At 30.6% G+C, this 22,922-nt stretch overlaps 2 protein-coding genes across 3 annotated transcripts in view; both read right to left on the bottom strand.

The window, feature by feature from the left end:
• The window catches only part of cu (NADP/NADPH phosphatase nocturnin), a 69,753-nt gene extending 60,977 nt beyond the window's left edge, over window positions 1-8,776 (bottom strand). The window contains exon 1 of the mRNA XM_074117999.1: window positions 8,488-8,776. Within this exon, the coding sequence (XP_073974100.1) occupies window positions 8,488-8,596 (109 nt within the window). The 5' untranslated portion in view covers window positions 8,597-8,776. The remainder of the gene's footprint in view (window positions 1-8,487) is intronic.
• Window positions 8,777-10,305: 1,529 nt separating this feature from the next.
• The window catches only part of LOC141449014 (clavesin-2-like), a 34,590-nt gene continuing 21,973 nt past the window's right edge, over window positions 10,306-22,922 (bottom strand). For both annotated transcript variants that reach the window (XM_074118009.1, XM_074118010.1), the window contains exons 2-8: window positions 17,296-17,530; window positions 15,483-15,642; window positions 14,017-14,078; window positions 13,659-13,852; window positions 12,351-12,467; window positions 11,616-11,709; window positions 10,306-10,687 (exon numbers count right to left, since the gene is read on the bottom strand). In XM_074118009.1, coding sequence (XP_073974110.1) covers window positions 10,509-10,687; window positions 11,616-11,709; window positions 12,351-12,467; window positions 13,659-13,852; window positions 14,017-14,078; window positions 15,483-15,642; window positions 17,296-17,530 — 1,041 coding nt within the window. In that variant the 3' untranslated portion in view covers window positions 10,306-10,508. The remainder of the gene's footprint in view (window positions 10,688-11,615; window positions 11,710-12,350; window positions 12,468-13,658; window positions 13,853-14,016; window positions 14,079-15,482; window positions 15,643-17,295; window positions 17,531-22,922) is intronic.

Below are 22,922 nucleotides of genomic sequence, written 5' to 3'. Positions count from 1 at the left end.
CTATAATGCCTTGAAAAAAGAGGTATGCCATATTAAATCGACTTGGTTGGGATTCTAGATACAGCCACTACCAGTTGCCAGCGAAAACCCTAAACAGAGATGTGTTGTTTGCTTCGACCTCCTCCCTAGATCTTGCACTCAAAGCTCAAAGTAACCACCTTTCCATCTCAAAAATTCCAATGGTGGAAAATGGAAGAGGCTTCGTTTTTCGGAACAGTCGCCAGCTCCTCGCCACCGAACTTCACTTAACACCATCTGCTAAATCAAATCTAAAATTAACTTTTGAGAAAAATCTAACTTTGCTTGTACCACACACTTGCTCAAGTAATTACGACCATTTCCTAACAAAGGATTCTTTCAGATCGTGGATTTCCGTGTATGTATATACCTCCTGTTACCAGGAGTAACAGACCTAGAGAAAATTTAAAAATGTTTCACAAAACCCAGATAAACAAGCTTAGTTTTGTTCACCATTCAGCAAATAGAAGAGTACAGAAGCCATACATAGTCAGTCATCAATGCAAAACATTAAATATCTCCCATATAAAACTAAAAGAAGTTAATGTAATACACGCGTAATCAATTTTAAATCGTACGTTTACTTTGTGCAAAAAATTAATAAATGAAATAGTCTATAATTTAAAGCAATTTAAAGATAATGGTGCTTGCTTTAATCTAATATTATACAATTTAAATCTTATAAGTTTGCATCAATGAACAAATACTGTTTGTCTTTACTTTTGTAACATAAAAAAACTTTTTTTTTTATTAAAATTGAAATTAAAAGTTCAATAGACAAAAAGAAATGAATGATGTTAAATAATTCATATCCTTTCTACTTGGGAAAGGATTTGAAGGTCTAAAAACAAACCCATAACATTTTTATATTTAATAACATTTCGGAAATTCCCACGATCACACGCTTCAGAAAATTATAGCTCGCCATTTTTTTTCCTTTTTATCCAGTTATAATGAACAAAAAAGAAATAGTTAAATACGAACCTTTAAAATTCTACAATTATTTTCAATATGACTAATAAATTGAACAAGTTTGCAATTTTAATCAAGGAATTAGAATAGAATTTCATTTTCTGAATTAGTTAGATCTGTGGTAAAGGCGAGAGTATGAATTCAAAACCAACAGCAGCACCTAAATGGACCATTGCAGCTTTCACGCAGTCTACAATATATACGGGCCCTTCCCTACTATACTCTCAAAGAATCTCTAAGGGCTTTCCTCCATACGGAAGAAACCAACCAACCTATCTGCAATAAAGTAAAGTATCAACATTAAGCTCCAAATTCCCCAAGCATTATCTTAAGAAAAACTCTTCATGAACAACTTAACCTGGTAAGAAAAGTACAAATGTTCAGGAATAGCTGAAGGTTGGTTTTAGACTTCTTATAAATCAAATACTCTTGTTCAATTCATGTTCTTCGATCTTTCGATCTTACAGCTCCAAAAGTGGAAGCCATGAACAGATTTAGAGTTTAAATTGAAATCGTTTTTAGAAGCTAACGAAGTTGTAATCAGAATTATTTGTTTGATAAACTATTGGTTTTTTAAACCTTCCTGCTAGATATATAAGCTTTTGAGGACTTGGTTAATTGTAAAAAATTAAACATGAAATTTTTCAAAATTAACAATTTGTAATATTCACACACAAAAAAAATACTTCTACTAATTATGCTACTATCCTGCTAAATTAAACTTGGTAATTAAGGTAATATTAGGCTGATTGCTGAGTAGATGGGGTAAAATAATAATATTTTACATCTACTTAGAAAAATGTGTATTTTTTGCGCCCAAAAAAAACCATTGAAAGATTATATTTAAAAAGGGTTTCAGTAAAAATTTCCAAAAACATAACACATATTTTCTTGAAAAAAAAATTAAAATCTGAACTTAACAGGATTTGTTTTACGTTTTTTTAAAACAAGATAATGTCATGATAGTTGAATTCAATTCGCTATCTGTAGATTATAATTTTGAATATTTTTTAATTACTTCGTTCTTAACAAATTATTAATATAACATAGTTTATCAAGAGATAAAAAAATTAGCTACATTATTCCAATTATTAACTTATTTAATATTTTATAAGAGATAACTACTTGACAAATTAGTTGTATTAAAATAAACTGTAAATAATAAAATACGATTCTTTGTATCTTTAGGCCTATCATAAATTACCTAGTAGATTAGTTAACTGATGAATATAAATATATTATTTAAAACTGTGAAATTCATGTTAAATTTAATTCATTTAAAACATTTTGTTTTTCTTTTTTAAAAAAATTTGAAAATTAGAAAACACAAAATGTAAAACTGCCAGTCAATTTAAGTTAAGAATTATTTATGCCATTTGTGAATATCATTTACAAAATTTTTCATATACTTTAGTTTTTGAAAGATTGTACTCGTACTCGAATAGGTCTAGCATGTTGTTCAATAAAACCGAAATGTTGGTCAGACTCAGTCTATTGTGAAATAAATTCAATGCCATACATTAACCAAGATAGTAAAGATGTACATTTTGGTTTAAATTGGTTATTCAAGCTAATCAATAACATAAAAATGAGTAGAAAATACAGTTACCCAACATGTCCAAAAATAATGTTTTGCGCACAAATCACACGGGTAAACTAATAAAACGGTTTCATTCTTAAATATGATTACCTAAAGTTATCTCCAATTGACATTGGTCCGTTGAATAATTATCAATTTTAAAGATAAATACAAAATTATTAATAATCTTTTATTAAAGTGAGCCAAACAATAAAAATTATAGTATTTTAATTCATACAATTCCTAAACAATTTTTCATCGAACTGAATATTAAAAAAGTAACAAATAACTTGATGATATTAAGTAGCAGTTACTTCAAGTATAAAATAAATCTGACTAATTAAACTAATTTCTTACCAATTAAGATAAGAGTTGTAGAATTTCTGTCGTTATTCAACAATTAAATTACCTGAACAGTAATAACAGTTATTTGTGCACTTCACATAACAGCTTCTAGTACTATTAAATTTTTAATTCTGCTGAGGGGTATCTTCACTTTTAAATTCCGAACTAGAGGTTGATATAAATTTATTAGAGCCGTGCACCAAATTTATGCCACACCAATCAAAGGTAAAATTTGTAGGAATTGACTCCATTTCTTGAGTTAATTTTAAAGGAGCTGACAATTGCATACTATGAATATTTTAACCTGTAGTAAACGTTTTAAAGCTCTTATCATAGAGCATTTCTTAATTTATTGCAACTTTATTAATACCTTATAAGAATGCTGCCTCTAACTCTACAAAACTCTCCTCCCTCTTCAGGGTTTAGCGCCTACATATTCCATTGCTCGTCACCATCCGTAGCATTTCTTTTGTAGATCTATGAAGGTCGTAGGTCACAATTCTCCAACACATCAGCACTCACATAAAAATGTCTTTAGTCATATTATAATAAATTTCCATAGCCCAGTATAGACTGTTGTTAGTAAAGAAAATAACACAACTACACAACCTTGTATTCTGTTGAATGATTCGTCTTAAATAATGAAGTATAATAGATAATATATGTTGCTATTTTAATTTTTTAAATAAGAACTATTTTAACTCTATGAAAATAAGTAATCGAAATGGTCTAATTTCTTAGAGACGGTTTCTTTAACTCCCAGTAAGTAACAAAAGCAACAGAATAGAGCTATAGCTAACAAGTCTACAGTAATCAAGAGTCGCTTAACAATTGGTTGTGGAATAGAGGAGAGAAAAGTGAAAGAGGCTGTAGATGACAAATAGAATATTGTAATAAATAGGCTTAGATTTTATCACCAGTGTACATAGCAAATATACAGAAAATTTCAATTTATTTTTCTGTTTTTTTCTTAGCTCTCAATACTTAGTACTAATTAAATAGTTAAGTAGAATGAAACTATTTTACTCTATAGTGGTTTCATTTATATTTATTTTCAATTGCATTAATTTAGAAACCGAAGAATCACAGATTCTTAAAAGCATGAACATGCAAATTAACTAAGTTAGAAATTTTATCAAACAAATATTAAAACATGCGGATTAAAATATCAACCATCTGCGTAAACTCCTTGAGTTGATTATTTTCCTTCGAATGTCTAATTTAATAAAATTTCATTTGATAAAATGTGTTTATACATTACGGCCGCAGGGGGGGGGGCTATTCTGAAAACTAAAAATGAAATGAAAAGTACCTATGATAATTTATTTCAAATTTAATATACACAGTTATTATAGAAAAGTATTTAGCACGCTCTCATATCCTGTTTTATTAAAACATACTCAATACTAATTTCACTTTTTAATTTTCGCTTTCACAAGAAACTGTCTCCAAGAAAGCATCTTCATAAATTCCACCAAAAATTCAAGATTTCACCGAAATACCGACAAATTTTTCCATAATTAAGTGACAATTACCTTGATACTTTAAAATGAAAGTAAGAGGTCTAGCTGAAATGGATTATATTTGTAAAAATTGTGGAATTGTAACATAACATGAGATCATGTAAAATGAACAACTTTTAGTTTTGTTTTAAGTTTTAATACTGCAAGCTGATAGCTTATTAACTTCATATCATCTCCATAGATTTATTTTGATTTTTTGTTTTTATTTTGATATAAGTTAATTGTTCATAATAAATTAATTGACTAATTGATATTACTATGAAATACTATGAAAAATCTATAAAAAATAAGATCTATAAAAAATGCAATACTTTTGAATGAACTTTAATTTTTAAAATTAATTCTAATTCATATATTTTTTGCATTATATTACTGTCACTTTTTACTGCCATTAAATCAATTTTTTGAGTCCTTAAAAACAAAAAGCTGTGTAGGGCGCTTGATCAGCTAACACTACACCATGCTCAAACGGACCAATCAGAAATATGAGCCGTCGCCGAATATATACATAATTTTTATTACAACAGTATTTTGGAGAAGATGTACTTGGTTCGACTTTTAGAAGTTTACTTATTAAAAAAAATTAAATGCATTTTTTGTTTATTTTTTTTTTTAAAGTAATGAAATCCCAAATCAAACCACTGGTAACCGAACGGAATGTCACATAAGTCTTCGTATGATTTCTGCAACTCTAAGTGCTTTGCTAACTTAGCAATTTATGACTAAATAAATTCTTAGATAAGTTTTCATTTTTAAACTGGAGTTGAGAACTTACTTTATGGGAGATGGCAATCATTCTGGAAGAACTGGATGATAATTATGGAGATGCTCCTGTGGTTAATCACAAGTAACAGACTGTATGATAATTATGGAGATGCTCCTGTGGTTAATCACAAGTAACAGACTGTATGATAATTATGGAGATGCTCCTATGGTTAATCACAAGTAACAGACTGCAAAAGTCAGGGGACATTGTTGGAAGGCTGGAAAAAGGCCCTCCTCCGCCACAAAAAAAATGGCACCGGTAAAGTAATGCCTGTTTTTCCAGATGGATTTTAAAGAGTCGTGGACGGAGGCGACTAGCACACGTACTTTACTGCAAATTCCTTTTATTTACCATGAAATACAATATGGGTATCGAACCCAGTACCACAATACATATTAGCTTTGTAGGTCACGCCTCTAACCGCTCGGCTACGTGGCGCCTGTGCACCAGAATATTGGCACAAAACGTTTAAAATGACTTGACCAGGTCGAAACAAGTGTGGGCAAAAGTTATGAAATAACTCAATTACTCTGAATACGGCGATAAATTAAAGAAAAAAAAGAAGAAACATTATGACTGCTCCATAAAATGAAAATATAAATGAGACCAGTGATTATGTAATCCTGTCAATCTTCAAATGAGAACATTTAATAACAACAGAAAAATGTCAAACAGAAACGATTGAATGAGAACAAAACAATATGTAGAATTTAAAAAGAAAAAGTTTTAAAAATGGCAATGAACCATTTTAAATAAGAATTTCCAATACCTAAAACATTAAAAAATAAAATGATATCACATGAGAAATGAGTGGTTGTATAGTCTGGATCAAAGTCTGACTCGTTAAAAATTTGTTAGATTTTAAGGAAAATAACAATAATAATGACTCACTATCAATCAACACTAGAGATATCAAATACAATACGTAATAAATATATATATATGAAACGAAAGAACTGATACTGTGTAAGTGTTCACGATGATGAAACAAATAACATCTGGAATTTTTCGCCTTAAAATATTTGATGTTTTGAATTTGAAACAAAATACCTGCAAGACAAGAGGTATACAGGTAAATTGTTGGATCGGTACAAAATAATGAAATTTTAAACTAATAACACAGCCCTTTAAAATAAAAAATCCTCGAAAAAGGCTATTTTACCCGAGACAATGGAAGAATTCAACCCCGCTAGAAATTAGGCAAAAACTCACTGAACCATTAGTCTCATAGCCACCTAGGTCCTAGATCGAATGTTAATGGGAAATTTATGAGATTTCTCGTAAATAACATCAGGCAGGTTTCCACAGACACATTCATAGTAAGTTATTCAGATAACAATCAATACTACTTCACATATGGTGTTTCGGGACTGCTTTTCCTACTTTGGGAACTCTTGCTAACAATAAAGGCATTTTACAGATGAATTCCTATTAAAAAAATATAAAATAACTAAAATTCAGGCAAACTAATGTATTGCACATCTCAATCTTTATAAAAAATTAAAAGCAATTAACAAATTAAATGTTATACAAATAATCATAGGATTTAATGTGCATGACTATACCATAAAAAAAACATTAAATTTAAGCCACCCAATAAATTGAACAAATTAGAAACTCCGGCAAGAAGCAAATAGCTTAAAGTGAAACATTTAAATTTAAAATGACGGTTGTTCAATTGTAAATGTTCGGTTGTATAAAGAATTAATTAAAATAAATGACAAAAAAACCAGCGAGAACAAGTACTTTCTTCTATTGGAACAAAGTATTGAATTAACAGCCCAATGGTATCAAGTGATTAGACGATGCAGCTTGGGATTGGCTTCGTTCAAAATACAAAATATAAATAAGTTTTTTTCACGTAAGTTTTTTATGTGAAGCAGGCTCTCGATCGGGTGTGGCACACTGGACTTCTCTGGAAGCTCAAGACCATCCTTCCTGCTACCTATTTCCTCATTTTGAAATCATACTTGACTACAGACATTTTAGAGTGAAAGTAGGAACTATTCTTTCTCCATTCAGCCATGCTGACGCTGGAGTTCCGCAAGGCAGCATACTAGGCCCCATTCTGTACACAATCTACTCTTCAGACATAACTACTCATCCTCGAACTACTCTTCTCACCTACGCTGATGATACTGCCATCTTATCTACTAACAAAGATCCCTTAATAGCTCATAGAAACTTTCAGTCTCACCACAACTCCTTAGAAGAATGGTTCAAAAACTGGGCTATAAAACTGAACGAGACAAAATCTCAACACATTACCTTCACTCTTCGACGCATCACTCTTCCTCCTGTCTTTTACAATCTAATTCCTTTACCAGCAGTCAACGTTGTCGCTACCTTGGGCTTTACCTCGACAAAATACTTGGAATCCCCATTCACGACTTAAGAGAACAGAACTTAACAAACGCTTCCAAAAAGACTACTCGACAATATAAATATATATATATATATATATACATATATATATATATATATATACATATATATATGTATATACATATATATATATATATATATATATGTATGTATTATTATTATTATATGTATTAAAGCCAGTCTTGGCTTATGGCATCGAACTGTGGGGTTCAACCAAACGCTCAAATCTGCAAAGGATCCAGACCTTGCAGTCTAAACTTCTTCACTCAATAGTAAACGCTCCTTTCTACGTCACCAATCAAATCATTCACACAGACTTGAACATTCCTTTCGTCAAGCAAGTTGCAAAAACTCGATACAGAAAATTCCATCCTTAACATTCAGTTGCATCATAATCCACTGATACAACATCTATCTTCCAGAACATTTCCACACACTTCTAGACGAATTTAAAGGCGGTAGCCTCGCGATCTCCTCTGATAAAGAGAGTCAGTAGAATGTAAAATGTTATTGGAATGTTACCGCTGGGTAACTTCTCCACTTTGATATGTGTGAATGTTGCTTATTGTTACCCTTGTTGTTTATAACGCAATAGTTGATGGTAACTAAATAAATGTTTATTTATGTTAGCGAACACGGAATTTTCCAACGCGAAGATAACGAGTTCGAATCCAGCTGATGGCCCTTAGATTATCTCTTCTTAAGAGCTTCTTACAGCTCACTGTCCAGTGGACAGTTTTTGTTGCCTGTAACGAGAGAACACTGTCTCAGAGGCTGGCACTGAACTGAAAAAGGCTCCAGGAAAAAAGCGCCAATAACCTCAGATGTTAACGCTCCTTGAATAAAACAAATTAAATAAACAGTAAAACTAAAAAAAAAAAAAAATTAAAAAAACTTACTCAAATAAATATTTAGCGGATCAGTCTCGTAAATAGTAGTGGAGTCATAAGTACCACAATGACAAGGTACTAATGATCTGGATTCAACTGGTTGAAGTGTGGCTAGCATCGTTTTCAATCCCCTGAGTGGCTGCCTTTCACACCAATTTATTCGAACTTTGGACAAACCGCCAATCCCATTGCGATAAACACAGCTTGAGTATAACGGAATTTTTGAAAAATCAATACGACACTTGACCGAGAAGAAATCACGCCTGGGCACAGTTGCTCAGATCGTGAAAGATTCTTAAAAAATGATAGTAAAGATGATGTTGCACATTCGCTATATATACATATTGTCAGTTATAACCCCTTCCATCAGTAAAAAATGTGATAATATATCGATATTTGATGTAATAAAAAATAATGACAAACTGCGGTCAGTACTCTCTGTACCAAATGTACACTCAACTAACTGGTGATTAAAGTGGTACGTAATTTCAATATTTAATAACTTATCTAAGGCTCAAGTACTATAGAGATACAAATTATTATAAAATGTTGTTTTCTTTACGAAGAAAATATTTATTGAAGAAACTATTAGAATTCTAGTCAGGAATCGAAGTATAATATTATTAATAATAATAAAAATAATTCAGCTATTAGGAGCATTTTTTAATACTCTGCAGCATAATAAAATTAACCAATTCTTCCAGCGAAGTTGTAAGAAGGAATACGGGGGGGGAAAAATTAAAAAATTATCCTGTAAGAGTTTGATCAAGGTTAACAATATTTGCCTTGATTTTTGGTTATTTTAGTAGAAGTATCAAATAGTTCCAATTTACTAACTATCCACTAACCAGTGGATGAGATGTAGATGCCATTAAATTTAAGAAGGCAATGTCCAACTCCTATTGGTAAATAAATGTGGAAAAAATAAATCATCTGCAAACAAAATTCATTAAGATGGGAAAATTTAACGAATCTTTATATCTAAAAATTAATCTAATGATTGACCCAATACGAAGAATTTTTTTAAAAATCCCTTAAATAGGGTATACTTTATTTTTTTTTAGATCTTAATTACATTTAAAAGTTACATAGCGTTTATTCAAGTGAAACATGTAGGCTCCTAAAGTGCATATTTTACAGAAAAGGTTAAACATTGACTTGAAATGATTTATTAACAAAACTTTCAGATGATCAAGTGGATTCAGTCAAATGTCAAATATGAAGCTAATGGTTTATAGAGGACCTATAAACAATAAATAAAATAGCTTTTAAATTAACCCAGTTACACATATCTTTTAGATGTTTTTTTAATACAAAAAGACAGAAACAGCCGGTATGTAAACCTGATAAGGTCAATACCTTAACACGGAGAACTGATAGTTTAAAACAATATCTTCCTTGAGAAAAGAACTACCAAAAAACATGTACATACAAAAATAAAAAAAAAGGAGTTGTTTTAATAAAATAAACCACTAATATAGATTGATTCGACTCGCTGCATGAGGCAATCTCTCTACTTTTCCTTACAATAGTGCAGTATTAACTAAATAGTACCAATTACTAATTACTTTTTTCTAAGCATAATATGTTAAAAAATAATCATCGTTCGATTGTAAGAAAGAGAATAGAAGAAATAAAAGAAACAAAGTAAGATGTGCTTTGGTAACGTTTTTCTAACCACATGGATTTAAAAAAAAAAAATTAAATAATAAACTTAATGGTCTTAAACATCCCTTTAAAATAATTTAGGGATTTACAAGCTTTGTAAAAAAAAAAAGAAAAGAAAAAAGGTTCAGTTACGATTAAATGCACTGAATCAATAAATAATCTGATAAATAACAATACATATTTAATTTATCAAATCACATAAAATTATTACAATTTAATAATCAAGAGCGGATGGTAAAAATAAGATAAAACACTACAAAAACATGCAATAAATTAAATTTCTTCACAAAATTTTCACACTAAATTTGTATACCTTCTACTAGGTAATTAATGTTTAAGAGTATCACAGTTTGAAATTTAAATCAATCAACTTCTAACTTGCGGAAGCTGCCACTGATACTAAGACTGCTTGCAGAAGTTCTGTTATTCTTATTGTGGTTCCCATCTTTTCTTTTTAATATTGATGTATTGTCCAATAATTTCATCTGATCAAGAGCCATTATTCTCTCTCTTTTTTCGGCCAGTTCTTCTTTCCAGGTTTCTGTTAACATTGAAAAATGACAGTCAATCTCAACAACAAATACTATGGTAAAAAACTATACATTTTTAAGGTTTTTTTTTTTACAGTGTAAAGTTTAAAAGGATAAAAAATGTTTTGATAACATTCTGCTGAGTCAATGATTCCTTTCTTCTAGGTGAGAAATTCTGGCCCTTGATTTTTTTTTTGTTTCATACCAAATACAACTTTTTTAATAATTTCACGTTAAAAGGAAGAACTGATTGATTTTACCAATCTCAGCACATCTCAGAACCATCAACTGAATCTAAGTATTTGAGGGAGAAACTGGTTTCTAAAGAGCAAATAAAAATCATATTTTATAGGTTTAAAAGGTTTTATTTTGGATCAAATTTTAAAATGGTTGAAGAAAAATCAAGTGACTATTTTACAAATTTTTAATTGTACATTTTCTGCCAAAGCATTCTTTGAACCCTTGCAGCTTTGAACCACTCCCAGAAGACATTTATTTTTCTTAAGAGAAAAAAAAGTCATGATATTTATTCCAGTTTAAAAGTATTTTGAAGATGCGATTGTTTAACTATAACTTAAGGCTTTGTGGTGACATCCCGAGATGCGGAAAGTGTAAGTGTATTGAGCATTCAGGAAATGCAAGAACCTGACTGACTGGCTATTTAATCATCTTCTGCAATTTTTTTTCTTTTTTTTTTTTTTACTATTTATGATATCAGTTGCAATAGAAAAGAAAAAACAAGCAAGCGGGCTACGCATGCAATACGTAGTAACAACCAAGTAAGAAGATAAGAACCAACATTTAAATTAATATCACAGCAAGAGCAACGTGAGAACTTGTAGATAATTAATTTAGCTTTTAATGTAGTTAAATATATATGTATTGTAGATGATAAAAAATATTTCAAACATGACTTTGTATGTAAGGAATAAAACCTACCAATCATTTGTGACATTGGAATTACTCCTCCATATTCTTTAGGCAGAATAGTTGGATCAAGCTTGGAATGTAACTCAGCAAGATTCCCGTGGATCTAAAAAAAAAAGTCAAGCAAACAAATTTAAAAATTAATTCCAATAAAATTATTTACATATTTCAAATTTTAGATAAAAAAAAATAAAGGTATTTTAAATGAGAAAAAACATAAAACAACTGTTCCCAAAATTTCTGTAAATGAGTAACAAAAATATTAATTTGGAACATTCTAACATTACTTTTATCTCCCTTCTTCTGTCAAATATAAATCCTTTTGTTAATTAAATTCATAATATTAATTGTTACAAAGCTATTCTTTCAGTTGTGAATGTGAGTTGTGAATATTAAATAAAAAAGTAATTTAGAACAAAAATTAGTTAAAACTAACTATATTTCCTTCAAGGAGTGTTCCAACATTTAGAGAAATGATCACGAGCCATTCATAAGCAAATACCCAATGTGACCTTATTATTTATTGATTATTAGTTTACAAGATAAATTAAATCATCGATTACCACTGGTGGAGTGAAGATAATTAAACATTATCAAATTTAATTGAACTGTATTTAAGATGGAGTTATGTTTTATATTTAAGGAAATTATCTGAAAGTAAAATAAATATTTACCTAATAAAAAGAAAATAAATATTATTAGAGGATATAAGCTCTCAACAGATGAATGTTTTGAATGTTTTCTTACCGTGAATCTATCTCTAATTTTCTGGCTAAGGCGTGATCTTGTAAAATCGTAAACATATTTCAGCGCACTTGGCACATTAATGAAATGAACTTCCTTATGCCTCATAGGAACTGATTGCTGAAATAAAAAATGTGGTATAAACATTCACTTAAGACTATCTCTTACTACCATAACTTACAAACTTTATACAAATTTAGAACATACGAGTTGTATTTAATTGTTATAGCTTGTAAAACAGTGAACGAAACTAAAATGTAAAATCTTAGAGGGAAGCCGATTCCAGGCCCATCCCCAGCAACTTCCACTTCACCATTTTATCCAGCCCTATTCTCTCCTAGTGTTCCAACCTATAACGTTTTACAACTCCTACCATTGCCTGTATACCACATAGTTCATTATTTGTCCTCATCCTAGCAGGGCCAAATCACGTCTTTTCTTCCCCACACTTTGAGAAGTCTAGTCTTCAAGCTATTGCGTCCAGCTTTTACTGTCATAGATGAGAACATATATATAACGTATACAAGCCAACACATGCACAATACACGCTTACTACTATATACGCTACAAAGATTTCTACCAATAACTGATTCCAAAGCTGTTATCATCGTGTTTAAAAGGTGAAGTCTTACTTACTAACTTATTGCCTCAGTAATACCGAGACGTGAGAATTGAAAAGACATTTTAGATAAAAACTAGGGTTTCCAGTTGCATGTTGTGCTTCTTAATAATGGTAGAAAAATGTTTGTGTGTTATTGAAGCCTCACTTTGATTACTGCTTTGATTATACTTGGGTTATATAAGAAAGAATTTTTGGATTTTACTATACTTAGCATGTTTATCAAGAAGAAATTTATCTTCTTAGCAGTCTGTTCTAGTAGTTATTGTTTTGTTATTGTCTTCGACATCACTAGGAAAAGTATACATTTCTGATGGATAATTATTTCTATGGCACGACTAAAAGATAATACCTGTCTTCAGAAGTTGCATTTTAATGTCACATCAGATACAATTGCTATCAAGAACTGCACTTTTAGGATTTATTTCTCCACAAAACAAGACGTACACAGAACTTAGCTACTTCAGAATTTTAAACTAAACTCTTTAGTTATTTTATGATGTACAACTTCTAAGTCAAGGGTAAAGAATAATTATCACAAGGCAATAAGCCATAACGATCAGCAATTGTTAATTTTTGGTAATCTTTTACGGAAAATTAGAATAATGGTTAGAATATTAATAATCTAATGCCACTATTATATTGTACAAAATATAGCATTTAATGATGGGAAAATATGAACTAAGGGTTACCTCTCCCCATTTGAAAATTGTAGCGAAGACTGTGGGCGACCATAGCATGACATGAGCTGTAGACATTGTCCTAAAATCGCCGAAATGTGTAAAGCCAAATACTTGGGTGTCTTCTTCTTCTAACAAAGCCTCATAAGTTAGCATGTGCACTTTGGCCATATCTTCACAGTTGTACTTTTGTGGATCAAAGTTAGCTGAAAACAATTATTGAAAGGACAGCTTGAAATACATAGAACAGAAACAGAACTAGTAGTGGCTGTTTTTAATAATTAGGTGAAAAGAAAAGAATGACACAGAAATTTAATCATGGAATTCTTAAACAATAGCGTTAAGCAATGCGAACTGTAGAATTACTTACCTGCGATGCCAATGATTACTCTACGACCTTTTTTATCTCTAACAGGCGAAGGAAACAAATAACTGAAAAAAAAAAAAAATCTAAAATTATAAAACGCCGGTATAATACAACTTAAAAGTTGAGAAAAAAATCAAAATGGTGTTAGCATCTTCGCAAAATGCCTCAAAAAATAGACCCGAGTCCGAAAAATGCGTTCCTTCTGCAGAGAAAAGTCGGAGAACGACTTCAGACACATAACTTGGATAATAAAATTTTTCGAAATTAGAAAACTGGCATGACAAGAAAGAGTTAAATTAGTTTGCGGTAAATAAGGAGACCACTGCAAGTGAAGTAAGATATTAGACACATTACAGTAAGTATCTAAATTAGAAACAGGTATCATATCAGGATTTTCTATCTACTAGTTGCTTTACTTTAGATTTCTGATACCCACTAGGTGTAAGTAATAATTAATAAAAGGGCTTCAAAATATGGAACCACTTTTACAAAAATAAAAGGTTGATATTGTTATTCCAAGTAAAAGCATCTTTTACTTGAAAAACACCCTTGATTTTTGAAATCTTAGTAATTCACAACCATACTAAAGTAATTCTCTTCTGGCAAAATTTCAAACTCAAGTTCTTGGTCTAAAATTAGTTACATCCAATTCCAAAGAATACTTTAAAATAACCTTTATGTCATAAACAGGGTATATCGTAATAATCAGCATGTACCATAATGCGATGAACCATAATACGAAGACAATGGCACAAGGACCACTCCGGACCCAAAAAAGAATACTTTGACGGTTCTCTAATCATAAATTAAAGAATACTAAAAAAAAAAAAACAAATGGTTGTACAACCATTTCACTGATATTCTAACAACCCGGACTTTTGGCTTCTCCATTCAATCCCAAAAATATTATACTGGCATATGAGTCTGCCATAAAACAGCACTTTAAGGGAGAACTTAATTCAACTTGACCAAAAATGCTGTACAATAGATTATTTCTTGAAAAATGTTTCAAAATAAAAGTTTTTTAAGTTCACCTTTGCAATTCAGTGTACTAAGTTTAGTAGCAGCTACCAAAAAAACGCAAATACCGACTTGGTAAAGTCGAGTAAGAGCGTCACGTGGTCAGAAAGAGAGTGTATGCTATGAAATATAAAAGCTGCACTTACATCATAAGGGAAATTCTATATCTGTAAGTAAAATATTTTTATAAGTCATTTGCTTCTAATCGTATTTGGTACTTCTTCTGGATCCTCTCTTTAATGTGTGAATGACAGGAAAACAAAAAAGTGTTGGTGATTTTTTGTTTAATGAAATATTTGTCACTCTTTTCATTAGAAATGTTTTTACAGAATTAATTTAAAACAAATTAATTAAATAATTACTATGATATTGATTGAAATTTAACTATAAACGCATAAATACTTTGTAAATTATATAATTCTAATTTTAAAGAAATAATTTTTATTTACCCTTTATCAATAAGCTGCAATACTGGTGTCTGTAAATAGTCTAAGTTCATTAGAAGTTGCGGGAATGTCTGCCTCAGATTCAAGTACTTTAGAAGCATCGTTTGTGCCATCAATACACTAAATTTTTTCACCCGCAGAAAACGCAAGAGGAAATTGCTATCTGAAAATTAAAAAGTGTCTGAACTAAATTTCCAATACCTGAATTATGAAGCTAACAATTTTTCAAAAAGTTATACAAGATAAATGAAGCTTTCTTCAATTTCTTATAAAGCGTGAAGGGGTTAAATCAAGTTTACAGAACTTGAACGAGTATTTTTCTGTCAACTTATTTGCAGCCACAAGAAGGTTCCCATGATTTCTGCTACTTACTCCCTTAAAAACCTTTGTTATTTTTAAAGAAGAAAAAATATCGGATTGTCGTTAGAAAACCTAAACCTGTTAGTAGAAAATTCAAGCAACATGCTTCTGAAAAAGAGACGAAAATCCGTAAACCTTCTCACATTTCAACAAATCAGGATCTCCGTGAAAAATATTGTCAAAAGTTGGTGTTCAGAGATGTAATTCTACTTAGATTCTATATCCCAATCTACTACCGCAATGAAGAAGGGTATGATAAATATTCGTATTTTATGGGAGGCAAGGATTTGCTAATTTACTTTATCGATTCTCTCTGCAAGTGCTCCTTTAAAAACAGAATGAAAAAACCTATCGTCGGTCTACGAAATAGAATCTCATCTCAGAAACTTGATCTGACTTTTTGGATTTAAAGAAGTATTTATCTCTTTATGACACATTTATCTCTAGAAACTACTAAAATGAATTAATCAAGCTGACTCATACCTAAAACATTATTTCAAGGGTGGTTAATCTATTTCAACCAAGTTTTAGCAAATGATTTCTACAATGCAGAAGTCATGAAGAATTGGATACGATTTAGAAAAAGGAATTCCATTTTAAAATGGACACTCTATGTTCTGGAGAAACAGACTGCTAATAAACTAACTAAATTCTTATTTCACGTTTTCACCTTTTGAGCGAGTAACATTGATTTGATTGCTGAGTATGCCATCATCCATTCTGAATTAATCAAATCTCGTTATTGAAAATGGTCTTCTAAGGTTGATTCATTTGATTGTTAAGATGGAACTAGAATAAATAATTACTTGAAAACTAAGATTCACTATGCCCTAATAAACCCGAAGTATATCTAAACACTTTAGAATTAGCCTAAATTCATCTATAAGTCATTTAATTCAAAACAATATTCAACGGAACTAACGCCTTCAATAATTGTTAGTCAAAAAGAACCAAATTAATTAGGTGAAAATGACAAGTAGATTTAGAATGCTGATAATCTGAAATAAAATTTCATCATAGTTAGCACTCTAGAAAAGTGTAAGAATGTCTGTAACGTAAGCCATGTTTAGTCGACTCTGCCAAACATTCTGTGGACAAACTTTCGATTCCTTCACCGTGTGGAAGCTAAACCTATTGAAAACGTAACTAGAGGAGGCAAAACTGATTGATTCATAACACTGTTTCAGATGTAACATAATTGGGTCGCTACTGTTCATGACCAATGTTTTCAAAGCAACTTAAACCGAACTAGAACTCTTTGGAAAATATAGCACCTTCATCTCCTAAAAAAAGCTTCAACAAAATAAATCTTTCGAAATGATCAACTTTAGAAATTTGAATGATTAAGTATCAATAAGCTTCTCTTTTATTTTAGAGACTACTGGAGATTTCAAATAATGTGTAGATATAAAACAAAGAAAACAAAAAATAAAATATGACAATAATGGAAAATTACCTGTTCTACAATCTTTTAGATCTGGATTTTTATTAATCCATTCTATTATCTGCTGTAAGGCTTGTTGCTTGGTAGATTCATCTTCCCTCAGTTCTAACCTGGCAACCTTCGCGGCTTCCTCACTAAGTAAGCTGTTACAGATTCCTTCAGGTTTCATTTCTGAAATTTCTTTCTCATCATCATCTGCAGAAGTGCTCTTCCATGGCCTAACCATCATTACTTTGGTTGCTGCCATCTAAGCATTTAGATAAATATAAATAATTAGTAACGTATTAGAAAGTGGAATTAGAACAACTAAAATGAAATAATATTCATTAAACTATTTAGGAAAGAGTGGAACACAGTGGTGGCACGTTAGACTGGCATACGGGTACATGTTCAAGTCGTGCTGAACTTATGTAACTGTCTGTCTACAGCATTTTTTGTGTAAACAGAAATTTCGAAGGTTGGAAACTAACAAGACTTGAGTCATTAATGAAAATGTAGACAATCGCTTTAATTGAGTATTATGAATGATTATTTTGCAAGTAATCCACGCGTTTCAATTAATCCAATTAGTTTCTGTACATATAGAGAACTAATTGTAAGTGGGTTTAACGATTCCAATCCTTGCCATTTTTTTTTAAAGTACTTCTTTCTCGTTAAACTTGAAGAAACTACTGTAGTCAATCTCGCCTACTGGTCCCAGTTATGGCTTTTCTGTCCATTGAAGGCAAAGTACTATCTTAATCTCAAAACAATATCCGTATATATAACTCATAAATGACGCTTTTCCTGAGGGCCAGATTTCGAAAAGCCGTCTTCCTTTTCAGCCCTACATCTTCAATCATGCCAATCCCTTTTTCTGTTTTTCCACTTCTTGTTTTCGCAATAATTATAACTGCCGTAATCTTGATCTTGGGTTGTCCGACTCTGAAGCTAGAAACGTTTCGATAAACTTGGTACTATTTAGCACCAGAGGGATTTTTTGAAAGAAACTAACCTTGTGCTGTACTAAACCAATAGAATTTTACAAATTTATTCTCTTTTTATTTCTGAAATTTAAAAGTATGGAAATCTAGCGGAAAAGGAACAAAAACAACAATCTTCACTATTATACATGTTGCATTGTTCTCTGAAGTTAGCACCTCCGATTACTGACTCTTCGATCCATACCATCTATTCGCTAGAAGATTCTCGACCGCGACCGAACCAGTTCTCACCTTAAGTTGCTACTATAAAAAAATTGCCCACAAACGTTCTGGGTTTTAATTCTGCGTGTTTCGTGATTCTTTCTTTTAATTTCACCCTTTTAACAGAATTCAATTATGCACCTTTTTTTATTATTTTAACTCACCGTTAACAATTTTTAATTGATTTTTATTGCTGTATAAACATATCTCAGAAGCAAACATGGGTTGAGATTTATTTTTTTAAATAATTGGTTTAAAAAATAAATAAATCAGATTACATTCTATTCATTATAAAGTCTCCGAAGAAAAAATATACTAAGGACCATCAATGTGGAACAAATATAATTTTAATGAAGAGCTTTCAAATGTTTCTTAATGATAACTAAGGTTGTGGTCTGTATTTGAATGATGTTAATACTAAAAAAGTGCTTTGAATAAAGAAAATAGCGAGCATTTTCATTTGCCAAAAATAATAATAGATGATAGCAATCACTTTTTCAAAGACATGGCTCATATTGGCACTTCCATCAAATAACTCTCGAAATCAGAATGAAAGTTACCACAATTTTGGCTGTTTTACCACAAAAGTGTATTTGTAAGTTCTGAGAGTGGCCTACAGATAACAGCATCAGGCAGAGTCTCAAATCCCGACTAGTCTGATCAATAAGAATGAAAGCAATGAGTAATGAGTATGGATCCTAGAAATCAATAAATAATAGCAATATATGAGAAAAGAATAATTCTGCGGAATACAATTTCAAGAGTTATTCCAAATGAGCTACTGGTGAGAGAGAGGAGTAAAGCCAGAAGGCACTTCAAAAGAGCTCTCCACATGAGAATGCTCCACTTTTCCACAACAACGAATAATGCCAAATTTTTATATGCATAAAAAAGCAGTTTTCTTTTGTTTTTTTTTTTTATACTCCACTCTGATATTTAGACAAGGATGTCAAGTGGAGATCGTTTAAAAAAAAATGAATGATTTTTAATAAATAATTCTTACTGTTCACAATTTATTAATAAAAGTGCGTAAATAATTTTTTATCAGCATAATATCTGTAAATATTTTATTCAGACTTTTTTTAAATGATTTCCAAGAAGCACTATTAACCAAAACAAGCAAAAAATCAGAAATAAGATTATCAGGCGATAATAAACATACTATCTTTAACAGTAGCTTTGTTAAATAAGTATTTTATTTATCAGCATTCTCCATAGTATCTTCTATTTTATTGCACAATTTTCTTCAAAGCTTTATTTAAAACTGAATATGTAAAATATCAAAAAATATCAACTGAAGTAAATGTAAAATTTAAAAAATTCTAACAGCTATGAGAAATGAAAATTATTTATATTTAAATTTGCTCATGGATCATCATCCAAGCTTATGTAAAGTTCATTGTACTTCGCATTATTTCTCTTCTTTTTTAAAATTTATTTTCTTTTATATAATGCAGTTTTCTTATTTTGTTTTAAGAATAATGTTCTAACTTGTCAACTATTCAAGTCTTCTTCTGTTAACCTCATTGTTTAATGCCGCTTTTCTATACAAAAAATTTTTCAAAAAGTTTGAGAGTGAATGAAGGTGTTTCAACTAATTTTTCTTTTTGCCAATTCTTTTATTCCTGAAAAGAATTTAAATAATAATAAATAAAGTAAACAAAAAAATTAAAAAAAAAGGAGTTATTTCAAGATCATAATTTTGGTTTCAATGAGGATATAAGATGTCAGACAAATATTGTGCACATAACACTGTACTTTCAATTATTAAAATTTTCTAAAAATTAAATTCAGTTATTGCATTAAATGTCGAAATAAATATTCCTCAAAAGTATCAAAGTATCTTAATGACAAACAATAATAACAGTTATCAATTATAATTTTTTGCAAAAAATAAAAAACAAAAACTTTGATAATAGCTATTGATTGACCTACATTATGTGGTTAAGTGTTATTGACAGTGACCTACATATCGAGTATTTCAACATGATCTATGTAGCTCAGATTGTCTAATCGCCAGCAATCATCGCGACTATCAAAGTTTTCTTATTCAGAAACTAAAAATTCCTGTGAAAAACACTCACACGCGTAAATTCAAGTAAATTCAATTTTATTAAAACATAGAATTTGTCTGAAAGACAAACTGGATTCAATTATTCTTGATTCAATTTTTCATATACGGCTAATGTGGCCATAGATTATTTATTATGTTAATGTGGTCCTTTAGAAGACAAATTAAGAAACAGTGTTCTAATAATGAAAGTCACATTAGAGGCGAGCTTTTACTAAAAGAAAATGATTTAATTTACCAATTCCTGACCCACAAGTGGCCTTAATGTAATTTTAGTAAAAAACAATCATTTAAGTTATAACAAGAGCAACATAATTGCAATTATTGTACCAAGATCAAAGAAAATCGTTCGGACCTTCCTTTTGTGAGCGATCTCTAAAAAAAAAAAAACTGAAACATTGATTCACTAGTTTGACTCATGCGGAGATGATTTTCTCGAAAAGGTTATTATCGGATCAAATGACTGACTCTAAGCCAGATATCAAATTTGAGAAACTGCACTTTTTCGGTGCAAACATCCTGTGAAAACTAAAAATTGAATATGTACTAATCAAATATCTTTATACGATTACAATTGTTTCTCTTACAAGGGATTAGGAAATGTAATTAATGTATTCTAAAAAATACTGTATCACCTCACACACAGTTTTTGAACATACATATGGGTTAATATAAAAATATTTATTCAAATGTTAGGTTTTATTTATTCATTTATTAAAAATAGAAATTTGCACGATTTTTAGCTTTTTTTTTTGTTCGCCTTAAGCGATAATTTTCATAAATCTAAGTATAAATTCAATACTTTCTCCTTTGCGAGCCCGCACTTAACCCAAATTATTAAAGGAGAATCAAGAAGGGATAATATTTTATTCACACTTTGCAGTTTAGCGTTTTCGAAATATCAAATATCCCAGGTGAGGAGGTGGTGGTATGGAAACTAATTTAATATGGTCCCAATTTCCGGTAACAAAATAAGATTGATACATAAGTATTGGGAAGGTCTATGATTTAGAACTTCCTGGGTTTTTGTCAGATATTTCCTCATTCTTAATCACCCACACACACACAAACATATATATATATATACTCGTATATATATATATATATATATATACGAGTACATGGCCACTAACAGAGGGTTGGCTAGAGCCTTGTTTACTACACTGGGAAGTTTAGACATATATTCAGAATAGAATTAATATTTTTTATTAATTCTTAGATTTTAAAATTATATCTTTACATTTTACGTAAAGAAAAACGATAATGACGTGAGTACCTAGACCTACTTAGCAGCCAAAGACATGAAGGAAAGCCACCATTAATTATTTCCTATCGATGATGTAACGACTGTACAGAAAATGTCTGTGAAAAACTTCTATCTAGAAGTGGCTTCTGTTGATTGCCACACGATGAGCAGATCTGTACGAACCAGTACCAGCTGTATGAACATCTAAAGCTTATTCTTCTAACGTTACTTTCAATGCTTTAATTTCTTCTATTATCTAGTGATATTTTTTAACAGAATAGTGAAGTTCTATTCCATTTAAAAAGCATTTGCCAGTGTCACGGGCCGATCTGCCTTGTGAATAAAATATGTTGCAAAACGAAACTCCAAATATATAATAGCTTGACAGGAAATAGAGTTTCATGAAAATGTTTTGAAATTGCCGCGATCTGCTCCAAACCAACCAGATTGTTAATATTAAACAAAGAAACAAACAAACAAACGGTACGATCAAAAGTAGCCCACACGTCAAACCCTTAAATGAGCGAAGACCTAAACTTGTCTGGCCATGAACTGAGAGTAGAATTCGCACGGCTTTAGAGATAAAGAGAAAAATTGTAATAATCTGGGGGAACGCTAAAAACGAGAGGATATCCGAAAATGAAAGATTGGAATAGACGATCCAGAATCAAGCAATATTAAGTAAATATTTGTGCAGGGATCTGGATTCGAGCAGAAACATGGGCTTAAGAATGTAAACTTTAAATATAGATCAAATTATCATTTTTAATTTTGATCGTATTTATGGTGGCTGGATGATAGTTCGTCACATCACAGAACTCAACGTACATTTTTTTGGCTAACAAGCCAAATGCCTCCGGATGTTAAATTAAAACTTGATAAATGTACGAGATTAAAATAATTATTATTACATATAATTTGTTATTTATCCCTTTCCTCAAACAAAACAATTACATGTTATGTATACTTGGTGTGTATGTATGTGTGAATATACGTATGTGAGTAACAGCTCGAATAATGACTAGAACGTGAGAAGATCTAATTAGGGCACACAGAACTGTGATGGTCAAGTCGACTGACTGACTCAACTAAATACCAGAGGCACATCGAGTAAGACCACTGCACAGAAAAGTTTACG

Source organism: Rhodnius prolixus, unplaced genomic scaffold (assembly GCF_049639745.1).
Source record: "Rhodnius prolixus isolate KJV_2025 unplaced genomic scaffold, Rpr scaffold_2, whole genome shotgun sequence".
NCBI classification, from domain to species: Eukaryota; Metazoa; Arthropoda; class Insecta; order Hemiptera; family Reduviidae; genus Rhodnius; species Rhodnius prolixus.
This window is presented reverse-complemented; position numbering and strand designations above follow the sequence as displayed.